General features: G+C 41.9%; 1 protein-coding gene across 1 annotated transcript; it reads right to left on the bottom strand.

Annotated features, from left to right (window-relative positions):
* Nucleotides 1-241: 241 nt before the first annotated feature.
* ERRFI1 (ERBB receptor feedback inhibitor 1) lies at nt 242-15,119 on the bottom strand. The gene is made up of 4 exons (XM_003891060.3): nt 14,924-15,119; nt 4,002-4,199; nt 3,815-3,891; nt 242-2,913 (listed from the first exon to the last, which is right to left on the bottom strand). Exons 2-4 carry the CDS (start codon nt 4,124-4,126, stop codon nt 1,727-1,729), a joined length of 1,389 nt encoding a protein of 462 aa, XP_003891109.1. The 5' UTR covers nt 4,127-4,199; nt 14,924-15,119; the 3' UTR covers nt 242-1,726.
* Nucleotides 15,120-15,605: the final 486 nt, after the last annotated feature.

Genomic DNA, 15,605 nt, shown 5'->3' on the forward strand with positions numbered 1-15,605 from the left:
AGTAACCCCAGAATCCAGTTCTCTTTCAGTTGTTAAAGGTAAAAACAAACAGCTCATTTCCACTGTATACTTTCAGAATATGTGAAAAAGATTGCACAAATTATATTTCATTCTAAAGAATAAGAGTTTCAAGAATACATTAAACTTCAAAGAATCTTAGCTTGTGCTTAAAAATAATAATGCTGTCAAATTGCTTCATACACTTTATAAATAGAGTATAGGCAAGAAACATTACTAATGGTATCATAAATAAGTATTATAACTTTATTAAAATGAAAAGACAATATTCAAAATAATGCAACAAAATGAATAAAATCCTTTGTCCAATACTGTACACATAATGCAGAAATCAGTGCATTTTTCTTAAGCATGTTTTAACCTTCATTTAGTTCATACTAAAATATAATAAGCTTTAAATAGCTCAAATAATATTCAGCAGTTTAAACTGTAAACAGCTTGTTTAACTGTTAAGAGAACATTGCAGTAATGTACCTCTGTTAGTGAGCACCTTCTCCTCTGTGCTTATCTCTTCAAGATAAATACATGGAAGGATGTGAAAATTGGAACACAAACTATGTGTCTCACTGCATCTAAGTGAAGCAGCCAGCTGTGAGAGTTTTCAAAGCAGAAAGATGCTGATGTGACCTCTGGAATTCAGACATACTGCGCTATGGGTCAGAAGTGTTTTACTTAAAAAGCAAACAATCCCCAGGAAATACTGAATAGGAACCAGCAACACAAGACCAGCTTGTGTTGTATTTGTTTATTAATACAGTCTAAAAAAACAAAAGCAAAACCACAACACACATCCCCAAACAATAACTCTCAATCACATAGCTAATCGCTTCATTATTTTGTAAAACTGACATCCTAACACTGGCACCTAGTATACTATCCCATTTGAGTCTAACGTACCCCACTGCCTCTAATACGGCCCGCACTGCGATGAGCTACTTCAGTGGGTGGGACCAAGCAGGAGCTGTAAGGGAGAATTAGTCACTAGTTCTATTATCGTTTTATTTTTCAAGATGTGTTACATGTACAGGTGACAATATGGTTGCCAAGTAAACTGCTCTCCCTCCCTCAACAAGACACAACATGAAACCTGGAAGTATGAGGCCTTGGGATGATTTTTAACCTAAGTAGGTACACCCATGGTAAAGAATGGATACTCTGCCCTCCATGGAAAAGACTGCCTGCAAAAATAAATGAAACAAAATAGAAAAGGCCTAAAAGCCAGAAATCTTCAAACTTACTAAACAAAAATATTTTTTAATGATTCTGATCTAAACAATACTGTATCTTCTTCCATTTATTTGCTCAATTTTCAGTCTATCAGGACTCATTTCTCCAGCTTGAGTTTATTATTCTGAATATATATTACTCTAAGATAGTAACTAATTGGTTAACCTGCAGCTATGGTCTATGGTTATACCACAAGTTTATATATAGGTATGTAATGTATGCATATATAAAAAGCTTCCCCATCCTCCCCTCCCCACCATCACATCTTTAAATTATAGACTTGAAAGACTTTTTTCCAACACTAACAAAATCAGGGGTTCTCAGCATAACAGCATCTCACAACTGCTCTAAACCTTCCGCGTGAAGACAGAGAGTTCAACTATTTTGCAATCTAAGGGACTTTTCTGTGCACTTCAATCAAACTGGAAAATTGAGAACCATTTGCTCCTACATAACCTCTGCTGAACCACGACCCCAAGGTCTAAGGAGAAACCACATAGGATAAATGTTTACGCTTCACGTGGCCACCCAGATCCACTTTTGTTTTTGAGTCTGGCTTTTCTGTGGCTGAAGATATGCCGCAGTCAGCAGGTAATGGCTGGATTTGGGCGCTTGCAGTTGTTTCTTCCGCTTCCCTAAAAAATTTTTCATATTTGTCCAGGTATGGTGGTCGTTCAGGTAGTAGGTAATAATGGGTTGAACTAACCTTCTTCCCATTTTCAATAATGGGCAGAATGCAAGGAACCTTATTGGCAGATCCTTCGCTGTTCTGTCTTTGCAGTGCTTTGCTGCTGACATACTTGGGATCAGGGGCAAAGCTCTGTGTTGGGGGCATGACCCCATTGAGGTAAGATGGAAGGCTTTTGGGACTCGGTGTGCGCGAGTTACTCGGTGACAAAGGTTCTCTTGGCGGTACTTTGGGAGGCCTGTCTTCATCACTATAGGTGCTCGAAGTAACTTCTGCTGACCATCTTCTATAATCTGGCTTTACCGGCCTAGGAGGTATGGGAACTCTGGGGGGAATCTCAGGTTTGTCTTCATCGGAGTTAGGAGAAGCTCTGTGTATACAACAGTTGGATATCCTTATGGCTGGCTTGTTAAAGGAGCCAGCTGGTCCCGAATGAGACCTTCTTAATCTTCGGTGGGTCTGAGGTGGAGGAGGATTTGGATCTGGGACACCTCCATTTTGGTCAGACACATAGCTGAGATCTGCTGCAGAAACAGCTGGGGTATCAAAATATGCATAGTTGATTTGTCCACACCCACGGAAGCTTCGCCTGCCAGGAACATCATATTTGAAATCAGAAAGTGTAGAGTCTTCTAAAAGGAAGTCTGTATCTGAGCTAGTTAGGAATTCCACCTCACAGTCTGTGTCATCCAGAGAGAGGGCTTCAGAGATTGGCAACGGTGGAAGAGGCCTAGAACCCCTTTCACAAAGAGGGGCACAGGGGAAAAGGGAAGGGGAGTTTTTTATGGGTGTCAGTGGAGGAGTGGAAGCACAAACCCCGTTCACTGTGAGTTTCTTAAAACCACATACAACTTGATCCTCTTCATGTGGTCCCAAGTTTTCACTTGGGGGAATAAGAAGAGGAGGCAAGCTGGACTTTTGAGACGGACCATTTTCTGCAAAGCAGTGGCCATTCATCGGAGCAGATTTGGAAGTGTGCCCTGGAATGAACAAGAGATATTAGTAAAAGATCAACAATCCTCTCTCCACCTGTGTGAGGGAGAGAGCACCCCCGCGACCTATGCTTCCCCAGCTTTCTTCCTGAGTGGCTGTTGTCACCCTGAACACCCATGCAACAACCACAGGTGTAATTAGAGAGCAGAAGATTGTTAACGCATATGGTGTGGTTCAAAGAACAAACTATCTCCTCTATCTCTCTTGGACATGTGCACAGTGCACACCCACACATCACAGGCAAGTTCTGTGACGTGTGCAAAATTCGCAGAAGATGAACAGCATATAATTTACATGAATACCATACTGCACCAGCCTTGCCATTTAAGACATGCGGCCATACTAGGCACGCAGGGTACCAATGAGATAAGACAAAGTCCTTATTGCTAGCACATCATAATATCGTTGAGTGAATGGACTTGCTTGCAATGTGTTCAGTTCACACACAGCTCTTGACAAAGATACAAGGAACAAAATATTCACATTAAAAATACTATTTTCTAAGTTTTGAGGAACATTTATACTATTTTCATCTATTACTGTCAAACATGCATTCAATATTAGTAAGAAAGGTAGGAGATCTTGCCTAAGGTTTCATGAAGTAAAGTATGCATCAGAGCTGGAATGAGAACTAATTCTTGATTTTGGAAGATCACATGTCCACGACCAGTCCTACTTAGGACTCAGTCACTCAGAATGAAGGCAGTGGAGTACAATAGCTTGAGAAAAACACAGTTATCTTCTGAATCTGTTGCCACTAGGGGTCAGGCTATTGTTGGAAATAGTTCAGGTTTCCTCATTTAAAAAATAATGCTGGAGGACAAGCTAACCCGAATCCAGACTGATCTTCTCAAATGCTTACTGTGATCAGATTTTCAGAATACATACCAAGTGGTATTAGGCGCTCCTGAGCAGAAGAGTTCAGACTGTAGGCCATGGTTATCGGGTCAATATTTAAAAAGTTGCTGAAAGGAGAGGAAGATACCTTGGTCATAAACAAAGAGCAATCAAAGCCTCTCTCATTTTAGTGTCGCTTATTTATCCAGATTACAGCAGCATTATATCCTCTACTTACTTTTTAAACTCACTGCGACTGCTCCAGCAGGTCTTCCTCATATTCCCCATGGCTCGGCCATTATGTAGAAATCCAGTTTTTAATGGGACTCTGATCTCCTGAGCAGCAACTCCTGCTATTGACATTGTGCCTTATTCTGGGACATCTCCAAACCTGTGAGGCCCAGGCATTTTAAAATCAACCAGTAGCTTTCATTCCCTAGGGGGCAGAAGAGATGAGATAATAAAGAAAACAATTCAGAAATACCTCCATTAGGATAAATTACAGCAAAGCATATTATGACAGAATTTGCGGGGGGGGGGATGCTGAATAGAAAAAATTAGTTGTGGACTTTCACTTAATTCTTACTGAACTAATTCTTATGTCTCATGAGGATACTTACATGTAAACGCTAAAAATGATTTTTTGTGTAAATGCTAATCCAAAAGACATGAAATATTTTAGTGAAATGAGAAATAATCCATTGCCAGCAAAAGCAGACCTCCTACTGCAGAGCCTGATAGTTGCACAACAAATCACACTCACTTGGCAATGCACACAGACCCTCCCTTGACCTATTAAACCAGCCTTCTAAGTTACGGCTGCACTGGGCATGAAGCACCAGTGAATCCCGCTTATTTTTCCCAAGCTAAAAAAGTAATTGTATTTTATGCCACAGAACGAATATTCACTAAAACCCAATGCTGAAACTAAGCAAGAGTTTCTACAGTATTGGCACCTGACCACCCCAGGGTCTAGCATTTATTTGGATTTTGTATTTTAGGGTTGGCCATGGGAAGACAAATTCTCCAGTTACTACTTATTCAAGGAACAAACAGTAATATATGAAGATACTAATTTCCATTATCCTGTAAAAATCAAGTTCTGCAAGATTACGAGCTTCAGTAAAAGCCTGGGACAGCTTCTTCCCTCCCTTTTAAAGACAAACTTAAAGGTACATTCTTTACATTCTCCTTTGTGAAATACTCAGTAACTCACATCTTGCTTAGCTGCAAGGCATGGATAACAAAGGCTAAGTACATTTTTCTTAAATTAGTTTCTCAGCTTTAGGACCCCCAATCCCCCTTGTCAGATGTTACAGGTCTGGAGTCCCTACAGCCCCCTTTTCATTTTCCTTTTTTATTATTCGTTATTAAGTGTTAGTCAGCATCAATCTCTGCTGTCTTCAGATAGCCAAGTTTACTTATGGTAAGTTTAGGTTTTTTTCCTTAGGCACCAGGATATTATCTGTCAATTATCTGTATAACACTGACCCCTTTTGGGGCATGTACATGTACACTCTTTAACACGATCTCATTCTCTTACTAAATATTAGTAAGGGATTAGTGCAAACAATATCTGCACAGCTGTGTGCTGGGCACTGTGCAAAGGACTGAAGATGACTGTGACACATTTGCTGTGGGGGAGAGGTACACAGGTGTTTTTTTTTTTTTTTTTGCTCAGTAACTTCAAATCTATTATTTACAAATCTGTCACCTCCTACTAGACTGTAAGCTCAGGACAGAGGCTGTGTCTCAATCACCTTTTAACGATCAGTACCTGGAACAGTAGTAGGTGCTCAGTAAGTGAATGTTTGTTGAATGAATGATTGTATAATACCATCTAATTATCATAATCAGTATCAACTCAATATACACATTGTGTGAGGCACAGGGGTTTTTTAAAGCTAAAAACCTTTAAAAAATACTCTGCAAGTATCCAGTATTATTTTCCCATTAGAAAGGAACACAGTGAGAGTAATGCTCTACAGGTTCAAGGTCTCAGTAACAAAGTAGAGAAGGGGATCCAATGACTGGCTCTCTGTATTTTACCCTTCTATCTGTTCAGCTGTTCTATCTGGCAGAGATTTTATGATAGGGTTAAAATATTATTTCAGATAGTCAAGCATTATTTTTCTTTAAATCAGTCTCTCAAATATATGATAAAGAAAACATTCTGTCATTTAAGAATTCTAAATTATTGAGAGGTCTTTTGAGGATCGGTTTTTCAGATTACTTAAATGAAGCAAATGTGTATCTACCATCAAGCTATAAAAAATTTAAAAACCAATTTAAAAATATTCCAACCTCTCCCTCTGTGTACTTAGCCCAGTGGTTTATCAAGCTTTTTCTAAGCATTCTACAAGCACTGGCAAGACTATGAGAAAAGTATCTGTGGTAATATAAAAATGAAAGGCAAGATAGGAAGAAGAATATGGTATTTAAGTAGTTTGAAAGCACACGTTTGAAGATCGCTCATCCCGATTACAGGAAAATGCTGCAGGGGATTCTGGAGGCCCAACCCCCACCTGTCTGCAAGCCAACAAGTACTACTAGTAATTACTGTGTGTCAGCCTCCTAATGCCATCTACATCTTAGCTTTCAACAGAATGATTGTGTAACTATCGCCTCTGCAGAAATTGCCTTGGAATTCTAAACTTACATTTCAATGGTCGCTTAAAATTATTTATACGTTCTAGAAAAAGTTATTTTTTATTCATTGTTTCCATCACCTACTTGTTAGCTTTCTTAAGAAAAAAATTTTTTTAGTATAAAAAGAATTGTGTTCACTAAGCCAGCTCACTTCTGACCACAATAGTGTCTTTGTGTATTCATAGAAGGTGACCTGCCTCTAAATTTCAATGGGGAATTGTGAATGGGCCATGTTATGAAACTGTCCGAACTTCCTACTTGCTAGCATGGGAGACGAGGGGGGCAATATAACTGCCATGTTCTCTTCTTTTGGAAAATAACTTCAAACCGTAGACTCAAAAAGGGCAATGTGCTACAGGTTTGGAAGCAAGCTTTTAAAAAAAATGTTCCTCAGATTGTAAACCGAGAGTATGAAACCACCTGAAACTCTCTCTCTCTAAAAACCTTCTAGTATTCAGTGCAAATGGAAGGAGGGGGAGTAAATAAATCCATTTTACCAACCTCAAGCTAAAAAGAAACAAACTCTTCCCAAGTGACGTTTAATGCTGCAATTTTTCACATCTTATCTGTCTTACAACTCATTAGAGGAAAACAATTGCAAAAATGTACCTATGTGGGAAAATCAATATCTAAAAAGTACAAGATGGAATTATGTCATGGAATCCAAAAATCGGAAAGCGAACGTGAATCCAGGCAGCATGGTTTAGACGAGGACCCGAATAACCTTAGGCATGACTTCTCCAAACTTCATCAACTATTTTTAGCTTTTTTAGTGGGTCTAAAATGCAGTTAAATACCAAATTTCAGACATGAACCACTTTTTCCTGTTAACATAACTTGATTCTTTTTAAAATTCAACAAAAAAAGAAGCCCTAAAATCATTTGCTTCTTGAGGTTATCCTTTTATTAATCCACTTGTATAGCTTCAACTCATAGACAGCTCCTGAATCAATGACTCCAGCCTGGCTCAAGCTTCAGCTTTGCATTTCCTCTTGTCTGGTGATTATCTTTCCACTTGAATGGCCCTCTGGCATCTCAGACTCTACAAACCAAACTCCTCCTTTCACTTCACACTCCATTCCCCACTCAAACCAGTTCGGGGTCTAAGGGGATCACACTTCTCAAGGCACCATTTTTAACCTGAGGCCATGTACATTCAATTGCCAAGTTCCACAGACTACTTTTACATGATTTCTCAAATCTTACCCTTCCATTCACAGGCATCATTCTTCCTGGGGTCTGGAAATATGCAACCTATTCTATACACCAGTACCAGGTCAATATTCCTTAACAACAGCTCAAACTAAGATTTGCTGCTGCTCAAAAAACCTTCAAAGGCTCCTAAATAAAACCTCCTCAGCCTGGCATTTAAGGCCTCTACAATATAAACCTAATTTATATTTTCAAGCTCATTTCTATTTTCCCCACATCTGTCAGAATTCAATTTATCCTTTAAGGTCAACTCTACCCTACCTTCTCCATGAAGCCTCTCCCTTCATGAAACACCAGAGCAGGGGCGCTCTGTTCTTGGGTTATTCTGTGCTGGGCCCCAATTCCCATTCCACTCTTCAAATCATCCAGGACAGAACTGATGTCCGATTTATGATTTCCCCCGGTAAATCTTGGCATCATTCATGTCTATTATTTATTAAATGGATACTGAGAAAATATCCATCTCATTTTTAGAAAGTAATGACATGAAAGATTCACATACACTGTGTGTCAGTGAAGAGCTCAGTAAGGATAAACTTAATGCGTGCTGGAGTGAGGCCACTGCCCAGTAATAATGTAACAAGCTTAGGATATGTAACAGGAAGGAATTTTTATGAAATTCATTTCCAGAATTCAAAGTAGATAGTTTGTAGACTGAGTAAAAAATTATAAGCTTCAGTGGTTAACAATGTAGCTTTCTAAACTGGTTTCTGTTACAGTATATTAACTTGAAGCAACGAGGGGGCAAGTGTTTTGCCTTCTCTTATAACACTATTCCTTCTAGACTGTGTTTTTACTGCTAAATTTAAGGTCACTTTCATTTTGCTAAAAAAGTTACACCAAAAGCACACTGCACTTTCTTCATTAAGGTGAAATCACATGCCTTTAGCTTGAGGATAGTCTCTTTGAAATTGCTTAAAAAAAAAAAAAAAAGAAAGAAAAAGAAAGAAATACAGGCTACCTTAAGGCAGTAACCTAGATCTGCTTACCTGGCCACCAGATCTCATTAATAAATCTCAGAAGCCATCCATGGGAGGAGGAGGGGCACATTTTTGTCATACAACTCATCCAGTTCTGCCCAGTGCTTCCTTATTTAAGAGTGTGATGTAATTTCCTCCTTTCAATCTGGTTCTAGAACCTGATTTCTGTTTATTCAGGGTGATAAATGGTCTTTTCAGTTCCATTTAAGAATCACCTACATTAAGTACTTCCATAACCAGGGAAGATAATAAGGTAACTACATTTAGAGGCAAAATTTATAAAAAGAAACTGATTTAGGAATATGACAAACTCCATGATTTTAGATCCTCCCCAAATAGACCAATCTCTGCATGTTTATTTTTAAAAATGTCTAAAATAATCACCTGTGAGGAAATTAAAAAAAAAAAAAAACCCACCAATTTTTTTTTTTTTTTTAGACAGAGTCTCACTCTTGTCACCTAGGCTGGAGTGCAGTGGTGCACACCACAATCTCTGCCTCCCAGGTTCAAGTGATTCTCCTGCTTCAGCCTCTCAAGTAGGTGGGATTACAGGCATGCGCCAACACACCAGGCTAATTTTTGTATTTTTAGTAGAGACAGGGTTTCTCCATGTTGGTCAGGCTGGTCTCAAACTCCTGATCTCAGGTGATCTGCCTGCCTTGGCCTCCCAAAGTGCTGGGATTACAGGCGTGAGATACCGCGCCCACCCCAGATTTCATTTTAATAGCCTATGATTTAGGGGTAGGAAAAGAAAGAGGGAGGCAAGTTAAGAAAACTTCCTTAGTTGTACTCTCTACCATGGTAGGCATAAATAGCCTTTAAATTAAAAACATAGATGACGGCCGGGCGCGGTGGCTCACGCCTGTAATCCCAGCACTTTGGGAGGCTGAGGCGGGCGGATCACAAGGTCAGGAGATCGATACCACAGTGAAACCCCGTCTCTACTAAAAATACAAAAAATTAGCCGCGCGCGGTGGTGGGCGCCTGTAGTCCCAGCTACTCAGGAGGCTGAGGCAGGAGAATGGCGTGAACCCGGGAGGCGGAGCTTGCAGTGAGCCGAGATCGCGCCACTGCACTCCAGCCTGGGCGACAGCGCGAGACTCCGTCTCAAAAAAAAAAAAAAAAAACAAAAACATAGATGACTTTCAAAATAAGGTCATATTTTAATGTAATTAAAATACTCCTGCATGAATTCAAGAAAAGCTTGATGGCTTCAGTAAATATTAAAATGTAGTTCAGTGTGGCAAAGATGAACATTTGTGTCTGTGTTTGCAGCTCCATTCCTCAGAGGCTCTTAAACATGTCCAGAACATAATGGACCATTTGTAGGTGGTGAAATAAGAGGCAACAGAGAAAATAATTTATCTTCAAACTGTCAAATAAAAAATAAATGACATAATTTATTCAATAATTCAGAATGCTTTCTAACTATTTTAAAAAAAGCTAAATTAACAAAAAGCCCATTCCCTCAACTACCATAATCCAGTCTTTCCACCCCCTTCAGCCTCCTACACAATTTGAGCGTGACAGCAGAAAAGTAGAATAGCAGGAATATATTCTTTTGTCTTTTGTATTTTTCCTACAGAGTAGCACAATCAGTAACTATATATACACACAGAGGGGAGAAAAATATTATTTTTTTGACATATACACAATAGATTATTTTTATTATAAAAGCAAATTCTAATCTAAAGACAACGAGCACAATGGTCTAATGATGGGACGCAAGTCTTTAAAACTTCAAATTTATTTAACAAGCATTTAAGTTATCCAATGGTAACTCCAGATTGTTACAATTAATATAAAACCATTAATAACAACATTCACTGGACATACAATTGCCAGGCAAGCATGGTTCTAAGTGCTTTGTGTGTATTAACTTATTTAATCCTCTACAATGCTGTAAGGTGGGCTACTATTATTACTCTCACTTACTTGAGGCACAGAGTTAAAGAACTTGCTCAAGGTCAAACCTGGTGAGCAATGGGGCCAGGACTTCAACCAGACAGCCCGGCTACAGGGTCCAGGCCCTTCACCAACACACCACACTGCCTCTTCCAGTCCCTACAGCTTTTTAAACCGGCGAAATAGGATCCAACTGAGTATAATGCTCAACTTTTAAGGGTAGCACAGATCCCTTTTTTTGGATTTACTGGTAATAAATAGTTTTTCTTGGGTAACCTGTAGCCTATGAAAGTTCCTGTTTTACTTCAACTCCCTCAAATTCTCCTATTAAAAGTTATTAATTGTAGATCTGGCCTATGTATCCTCTAAAAAGGGTGGGTTAAGGCATCAGTTTGACATTCTTTTACCACTTCAAACAATTATTTTGAAGCCCTCAATCTTTAATGATACACTGATGCCCCACCATAATAGAACTCTTTATGACACGGTTATTTCATATAACACAAGTCTTGTTTTTACTCGTAATAAGGGGTTACTACATATACCCAACGGGCCTCCTTTTAATACACTTTCACAGCATGGATCCCAATGATGGCATTATAATCACACTGTATTGTAAAATCCGGAATTTAATAATAGAATACCTTATATTTGTAAAGCACTCTACAAGTTACAAAGCACCTTCTTACACATTATCTCACTTGATCCCCACAACATCCCTGTAAGAAGAGGCAGGGATTATAATCTCCATTTTGCAGATGAGGAAACAAAGTGAGGTTAAATATCTTGCTATAAGCAAAAAGGCTATCATGGCTCTTCTGTCCTATATTCCAGCATTTTCCCCACACTTTCACTACCTCTCCGCTCTATAGTATCTTCATTTTAGGCAACAACCTCATTTCTCCTTGTGACATTCTTGTTTATAAATGGAGAAACTGAAGCAAAAGACTGTTAAGTTAAATGCTCAAGACTTAAGTGCTGGTCAATAGCAGAGGCAGGAACAGAAACTCAACTCATAGTGCTCATTCAGCTCAAAAATTCTTAGAGGGCAAGGATTAATTCTTTTCACAAATATTTATCAAGTGCTTATTCTGGATTAGATACCATGTGAGGTGAAAGAGATATGGTTGCTGCCTGAAGAAGCCTTCCATCTAATGAGGGAGGAAGAGAATAGACAAGCAAGCAAACAATTTTAGATGGAGGTACCTTCCAAGGAAACAAGCAGGTACAGCAATAGGATGAGGCGGCAGAGGAACATATATTTACACAGGTGGTTTGGGAAGGCCTGAGTAGGTGACTTTTACAATGGAAATCTAAAGGCTGAAAAAGAGGCAGCCCTGATAAGAGTCAGAAGACAATTCTACTGAGCGAATAGTTGTTTAAAAAACAATCGGTAATTAGTCCATTTCACATCTGGGGTATTGAATAAGAGCTTTTGGACAATGTCCTCCAATCTTTACCTTCCTATTGTTTCCAGGTTGAAAAGGGCTCCATTTCTGTAGCCAAAGCCCCACATTTTTTGGTTTCTTTTTGTCTTTTAAAGACAGGGTCTCACTCTGTCACCAGGATGTAGTGCAGTCATGTGACCTTGGCTTACTGCAACCTCTGCCTCCCAGGCTCAAGCAATCCTCCCACCTCAGCCTCCTGAGTAGCTGGGACTACAGACATGAGCCACCATACCCAGCTAATTTTTGTGTGTGTGTGTTTTTTTTTTTTTTGGTAGTGACAGGGTTTCACCATGTTGCCCAGGTTGGTCTCATATTCCTGGGCTCAAGCCATCTGCCCACCTTGGCCTCCCAAAGTGCTGAGATTACAGGCGTGAGCCACTGAGCCGGGACAAAAGCCCCACATTTTAAAGACACACTCATTGAGACCTGGAAGAGTGGTCTTTCTGTAACACTGCCCAATTTTACGGTGTAAGGAATTGGACTACAGTATCAACAAAGACTTCAATTCTCAGAATCCTCCCTGCCACCTTCTGAAATCTGAATCCCTAACTTTTCCCTACCTTAAAACTAATTGTTAAGCTAGTAACTTACATTTAGGACCCTCAAACTCATTCGCCTCATCTACCTTTACAAAGCACATGTTTATGCTGTGTGAACAATGCCAGAATGCCACAACTGGACTGCGTTTATGAAGGGAGTTCTTCATTAGCTTTCATAAACCCAGACACCGGCCAAGGATGCTAAATGTATCCAAATGTATCCAGATGATGAGGTACCAATTCAAATTTATTTAGATTAAGAGCAGAGTTGTTTCTCTGGTAGAGGGAGCCTCTGCCATTCAAATTCCTGGAATTACCCTTGGCACCTCCTTTCCCCTCCTCTGCTCCTTTCTAAAGCAATCTGATGGTATGCAGACAATCAGGTCAGTTTCAAGCATGTTAGATTGTGCCTGTAATGTAGGCAAATTGCTCTGAAAAGCTACCATTAGTTTCAGCAGAAAGGAAGTATTATCTAGTTCAACTTTTGAGAAGCAGCAGTCAAGAGGTACTTTCATACAAAAACTCAAGCATAATTGAATCTTAGAGTGACCAGGATTTATTGTGAACTGCAAATAGGAAAACCGATAATTGAAACAACAGTTTTACCTGTGAAAAGTATGAATAATTCAGACATTTCATAACAGTCAAAAAAAAATTAAACAGATTTGCTTTCCAACCCTTATCAATGACTGGTCCAGTCCTGCTGAGCCTTAAAAGGTAAAACATGCTTTCATGCAACGATTTATCAACATCAACTATGTGCAAGGCTGCATAAGATAGAAGCTATACAAGGCAGAGTGCCTACCCTTAAGGAGTTTACAATCTAATATATCTGTCAGGTTATAAATTGTTAGTCCAAGACCTCTATCACTTATTATCGAGTGTCACCTGGAACACACAGGTGAAAATAAACCTCTGCTTGAAGTGAAGGGAATGACAAATAGTTTCTGAAGTCCATGCTAAATCCTCTGTTATTTTTCTTCAAACTTGCTAATATCTGGAAAAGAGCTTGCTTGATAACATATTGTTAACCAATTACAGCCAGCATGTTAGCAAGAAACCAGCTTCTTTTATTTTGGTCTTTGCAAAATTTGGTCATTTGCGGATACCTAGCCTGTCTTTGGTTTCTGTTCAAATAAAATTTCACTTAAAACTGTATATTGTAATTACAGAAACGTAAGAAAAGAAATGCAGTTAAAAAAACAGGTACGGTGAACTTGGGATGTTCAGTCTCAACAAATGCGTACTCATTGCATTCTTACACATTTATAAAAGGTTGAACATTTGTTCTGGACGGGAAAAAAAACGGCATTTTAACCTCACCTCTCTTCACCCCTGACAGTTGCCTAGAAACCAGTCTTGCCCTACCTGTGTTGCAGGTGTACCTCAAGTCACCAACACATCTCTTTTAAAGCTACAGCCTCCATTCTGACTTAAGTTTATGACTAACAATCTATTCATATTTTTATCAGGTAAGAGACTGGTTTATTTCAAGCAATGATGAAATCCTAATAAAGACGTAGCAAGCACCAATACAGCACCATTCACGGTTAAGGAGTCATCTAATTTGTACAGGGCTATGATGTACATATAAATACACAAATTCCCAATAAGCATTCGCATCTTGAACACATTAATTCTGCAGTCCCATTCCATTCAAAGCGGTACTTAAGACATTCAGAGCAAAGAATCACGTTTCTAGGAGAGAAGGAAGAGTTCAGAACAGCTTAGACGAATTTTTAAATACTGATTTCGGCATTACCATCGTCGCTGGGAGATGAGGCAGAGGGACCGGGGCTGACCGCCAAAGAGAACCGGTACCAACCACCGCAAGCAATCACCGAGCCTCCCACCCCAGCTTTCAAGACAGGATTTACGGGCACACGGTGTCAACAAGACAACGCAACCCCGATTTTTACAACGAAAAAAAAAAAAAAAAAAAACAAACAAGCCCCTAGCGCCGAAGACGCTCATCCCCGCCGGGCAACCCCGCAAGCGCAGGCGGCGGGACTAGGACTCTCAAGCTCGCCGCTCCCGAAGCCCCGTCCGCTCCAGCGGTCCCGGTGTGCGGGGACGTGTCCCGGGCGCTCGGGTGCATGGCCCCGGCCAGCCGAGGGGCCGCGCGGCGACCACGGCCGGCGTGGAGAAGAAGGCGGGCGCCAGCACCTCGCGGCGTCCCCAGGCCCGGGCTGCGCCGCCGGGGAGGGTCCCGCCCTCCACACCTCAATGAGGAGAAGCCCGCGAGCGACCGGCCGGCCCCTCCCTCCGTCCCAGAGACTCCGCGTCGCGGCGACCCTCCCCGCGCCCTCCACGCCCCCGCCCTCGCGTCGGGGAGCCGCGTGGATCCCAGCACCCGGCGCGGGGGCCCCTGAGGGAACCGAGCGCTGCGTGGCCCTCCCCACCCCCTCAGTGCGCCAGGCCCCTTACCCCGGAGGAGCGGCGGCTGCCCCGCGGCGCCCTCCCGCGCATGTCCGTCCCGGCTGGCTCAGCGCCGCGGGCTCAGGGGCCCGGACATCGCGCAGGCGCCTCTCACTGGCTCGCGCTCCCGCTAGCGAACTGCCTCGCAATGGGCCGCCGTCGTCGCGGCTGCCGCCGCCGCCTCTATATATAGCATAGGCCCCTGGCCGTGAGGTCGCCGCGGCCGACCCCGCCTCCTCCCGCAGCCAATCAGGGCGCGCGCCGCTTAAAGGGGCGATGCCGCGGCCGAGGCGTTTGCGCTGGGCCCACCGTGGCGTAGCGCGGCGCTGCCAGGAGGCGGCTTTGTGTCCGGGGCGGCGTCTCCGGGTTGACCGCGGCCGCGGCTCCGCTCCTCTGCCCGAGCCGTGCGGCACTCCCGGGAACCTCTCAACGCCGAGCTTTCCTCAGAAGCCCGCGGCCACCTGGGCCTCGGCCGCCGTTCCTGCCTGAAGTGAGGGCACATCTAGCCTCGCGCGGGATTTCCCATAAATTCAGGGTCCGGGCAAGATTGTGCGTTTTTCCCTCTCCCATGGGCCGGCTTGCTGGCAGTAGACCGAGAAGCCCTGGAGGAGAACCTCTCAACTGGGCCCTGCGTGGGAGGGAACAGTGAGGGCGGCAGGAGACTGTGTGGGGCAGTGAAGGACAGTGTGGG

Source organism: Papio anubis, chromosome 1 (genome assembly GCF_008728515.1).
Source record: "Papio anubis isolate 15944 chromosome 1, Panubis1.0, whole genome shotgun sequence".
Lineage (NCBI taxonomy): Eukaryota > Metazoa > Chordata > Mammalia > Primates > Cercopithecidae > Papio > Papio anubis.

Bases quoted from the DNA above. Each gene is read 5' to 3' on its own strand.
- ERRFI1 (XM_003891060.3), bottom strand. From the start codon at position 4,126: ATGTCAATAGCAGGAGTTGCTGCTCAGGAGATCAGAGTCCCATTAAAA. The intron at 3,892-4,001 runs GTAAGTAGAGGA...CTCTCCTTTCAG, and splicing joins AGTCGCAGTGAGTTTAAAAA to CAACTTTTTAAATATTGACC. The intron at 2,914-3,814 runs GTATGTATTCTG...TGTTCATTCCAG, and splicing joins GGAGCGCCTAATACCACTTG to GGCACACTTCCAAATCTGCT.